This window comes from Bison bison, unplaced genomic scaffold (assembly GCF_000754665.1).
Source record: "Bison bison bison isolate TAMUID 2011002044 unplaced genomic scaffold, Bison_UMD1.0 scf7180017864181, whole genome shotgun sequence".
Taxonomy (NCBI): domain Eukaryota; kingdom Metazoa; phylum Chordata; class Mammalia; order Artiodactyla; family Bovidae; genus Bison; species Bison bison.
In genome coordinates, this window is record NW_011494753.1 from 5,841,841 (window position 1) to 5,845,906 (window position 4,066).

The following is a 4,066-nucleotide window of genomic DNA, read 5'->3' on the forward strand; positions in this document are numbered from 1 at the left end:
GTTTGCTATGACCAATGCGTTTTCTTGGCAAAACTCTATTAACCTTTGCCCTGCTTCATTCTGTACTCCAAGGCCAAATTCGCCTGTTACTCCAGGTGTTTCTTGACTTCCTACATTTGCGTTCCAGTCCCCTATAATGAAAAGGAGATCTTTTTTGGGTGTTAGTTCTAAAAGGTCTTGTAGGTCTTCATAGAACCATTCAACTTCAGCTTCTTCAGCATTATTGGTCAGGGCTTAGATTTGGATTACCGTGATATTGAATGGTTTGCCTTGGAAATGAACAGAGATCATTCTGTCATTTTTGAGATTGCATCCAGGTACTGCATTTTGGACTCTTTTGTTGATTATGATGGCTACTCCATTTCTTCTAAGGGATTCTTGCCCACCATCATATCAGAAACATGTAGTTTACACTAATATTCATTGCTTCTACAGGCCACCAACTGTACTACATCACTTAAGCATGATTTACACAACCCTAAGACTCTGATGCTGGGAGGGATTGGGGGCAAGAGGAGAAGGGGACGACAGAGGATGAGATGGCTGGATGGCATCACTGACTCGATGGATGTGAGTCTCAGTGAACTCCGGGAGTTGGTGAGGGACAGGGAGGCCTGGCGTGCTGCGATTCATGAGGTCGCAAAGAGTCGGACACGACTGAGCGACTGATCTGATCTGAGGTCATAGAGAAGAAATCAGTGTTATATTTAAAAGCTAATATTCTGGACTTTGTATCATGCATTTATTATAAAGTACGTGACAGTGTGCACAGACATCCCCATCTCCTCCCAGTCCTCACTCAGTGGTTTAAATCAGTACTTCTCAAACTCTCCATTGTAAAAGACAAGTTTGGGTTTTTCTCCCAACTCCCTGAAGCCTGATACATTTGGCCCTACTGTTCAAGATTAGTTCATGGCTCATACCACACATGATTTACCATGCGAATTTGACAACATCCAAACTGGGCTATACTGTTCATGAGATAAGGCCCCGTCATACTCTTTGATGACCATGCGAGTTTGACAACATCCAAACTGGGCTATACTGTTAATGAGATAAGGCCCCGTCATACTCTTTGATGAAAAATAAAACAGTCTTAATGTCTGTTTTTATTCTAATGCAGACTAATAACAGTTTGTGGGCCAGCACTAGCCACAGGCCCCCACTTTGAGTGGTACTGACTTAAAATAACATCATCTATTCCAGTTATCAGAAGACTAGAGAAATTCAGAATTACTTTGTCATCAGAAATTTCTTTTCTAGGTTAAAATAAAGGCACATCTGGTCCATTCTAGGACTCTTTGCTTCTTATAATAACATGAATGTATATATGCATATATCTATATATATTAGACAAGTAAAGGGTAAAGAACTTAAAGATGAATTGATGAAACATTTCAATTTTCATTGGCTCAGAGCCAAAATTAGGTGTTTGCAATGACTACAGTCTCCCTCTTCTGTTGTTGTATTGATGAAAAGCAAAAGCAACCACCAAATGAACTGCTTTTATCCTTTTCAGAGGAAGTTGTTTTATTTCTCAAGAAAAAGAGGGTTTAGCTCTTCATCTCTGATTGCTCATCAAATTATTTGAATGCCCAAACCTGAGAAAGTGGAGAAGGAAATGGCAGACCACTCCAACATTCTTGCCTGGGAAATCCCACGGACAGAGGAGCCTGGTGGGCTACAGTCCATGGGGTCACAGAGTTGGACATGACTTAGTAACAAAACCACCATCACCATCTGAGAAAGAGTAATGGAAAGAGAATGAATTAGGGTATTAAACAACTGTTTTTACTTGGCTTAATTTTTCTCCTTTCAGGTATCAATCACGGAGATCTTAACGACCACAACATTTTAATAGTGTCCAGCGAGTCAGCCTTTGGAGATGCCGTATATCAGGTGTCTGGGATTTTAGATTTTGATGACATGAGCTACGGTTACTACGTGTTTGAAGTGGCGATCACCATCATGTACATGATGATTGAAAGCAAGACTCCTATACAAGTAGGAGGCCATGTCCTTGCTGGGTTTGAAAGTGTGGTCCCACTGACTCCTGTGGAGAGAGGTGCTTTGTTTCTACTTGTATGCAGTCGTTTTTGTCAGTCACTTGTCCTAGCTGCATACTCTTGCCAGCTATACCCAGAGAATGAAGAATATCTCATGATTACTGCAAAAACCGGGTGGAAGCACTTACAGCAAATGTTTGACATGGGCCGGAAAGCTGTAGAAGAAATCTGGTTTGAAACTGCCAAATCCTATGAATCTGGGATCTCCATGTGACTAGATAAAAATTCACATTAACTTGGGTAATGAAGAGCCAATAGGACCGTTTTCCTGCACAGTTAAAGATGAATTGATGAAACATATCAATGCACATGTAACCACTAAGGTCTTCTAATAATTTCATGACCATTTTTTTAACCTAAGAAAGTACTGCATGAGAAAGCATGTCTTTCTATGGGTTTCACTTACCTTGTGTATCAAACATGCAGAGTGATATTTTGAATCAAATAATCTCTCAAGATCAATGATTTTTTTTAACTTTGAAAGGACTATATATGTATAGATATATTCACATATTTTAGATAAGTGAATGCAACATACAGACCTAGTTAACATATCACCAGTTCTGTGAAGCCTTCTCCCATCTCTTCATTGTTCAGAATCTCTTTGAACTCTGCCTTTTGTACAGTACATCACTTGGTGTCATGGGTGATGGCTGTATAATCATCTAGTCTAAGAGCTATTTGAGGGCAGAAACCATGTACATTGTTTTTTTGTCTTTCATCCATTCTTACACTGGTATAGTGCCTTTCCCATGGTCTTTAAAAATATTTTCAAATTAATGTATCCTAGAAGAAAGGCTGGAGAAAATAAGGCACACACTAAGAGGCCTTAGGAGAAAACAGATGTAGTATTCATAAGAGAAAGCTTTAACTTGTCTGAGAGGGCAGTTGAAACTGAAACTCCAGAGGCAGATGCCAGCACTCACTGGAACTGCAAGTAAGCAAATAAGACACCCAGACAAGGCCACTAACTCATGAGGTATCTAAACAGTTTTCACGCTGATACCAAGAAAGACCCCAAGCAGATATTTTAAAATCCTCTACCATTTATGTTTCTTTTCATATGAATATATAATATTGGAGAACATAGCTTATGTAAACCTGACTTTATTCATACACTGTATTTCCTTCACTGATTTCTGGTCATGTCTCCCTTAGTGTGATAAACAGTAAATAGTCATTTACTTAGTCTTGTCGTTTGTAGCTCTCCATTCTCTGTGGACGACTCAAGTCTAGAACCCTGGCCATTCAAACACCTTTTTGGTAGTTATCTCTTTTGATATATATGAGAATATATATGTAAAACCATCTAACCACCTACCTACAGAGCTATCTATTCTCTAGAAACTAGGTCTCTGAATTTTGTATCACTCATTTGTATCATTCTTATGTTCATCTTTAACTTCTCTGTGCCTCAGTTTCCTTGTCTGTGAAGGTGAAGTAGCACCTATCTTACAGTTCCTGTAACACTTACTTGAAGGAGTAAGTGTGAGGATTTCTTAGCGATTAATGCAAAGTTCTTAGCACAGGGCTTGGCACATATAAAAGACTTAATAAATGTCTACTAAGTGAATGAACCAGGTTACCCAAACTCAGAATACTGGAGTACCTTTCTTTTTGCCTCTCATATTCAGTCAGTGATCTGATTCTTAGGAATCAGAATTTTAGATCAGTAAATGACGATCAAATCCATATCCTTCCTGCTGTACTGTTTAGCAGTGTATAATAAAAACCAATATTTATTGAGTATTAAGTATTTAAAAGAAAACTCTTTCTACTCTCACAATAATTCTGACTCTAAACATGTGGGGTTTTCCCCTCACATTAAGCAATTTGACACTATTTGGAGCCAACAAAGGTCCGTCTAGTCAAGGCTATGGTTTTTCCTGTGGTCATGTATGGATGTGAGAGTTGGACTGTGAAGAAGGCTGAGCACCGAAGAATTGAAGCTTTTGAACTGTGGTGTTGGAGAAGACTCTTGAGAGTCCCTTGGACTGCAA

At 39.1% G+C, this 4,066-nt stretch overlaps 1 protein-coding gene across 4 annotated transcripts in view; it reads left to right on the forward strand.

The window, feature by feature from the left end:
- The window catches only part of HYKK (hydroxylysine kinase), a 29,060-nt gene extending 25,245 nt beyond the window's left edge, over window positions 1–3,815 (forward strand). For all 4 annotated transcript variants that reach the window (XM_010843284.1, XM_010843286.1, XM_010843283.1 and 1 more), the window contains one exon: window positions 1,820–3,815. In XM_010843284.1, coding sequence (XP_010841586.1) covers window positions 1,820–2,280 — 461 coding nt within the window. In that variant the 3' untranslated portion in view covers window positions 2,281–3,815. The remainder of the gene's footprint in view (window positions 1–1,819) is intronic.
- Window positions 3,816–4,066: the final 251 nt, after the last annotated feature.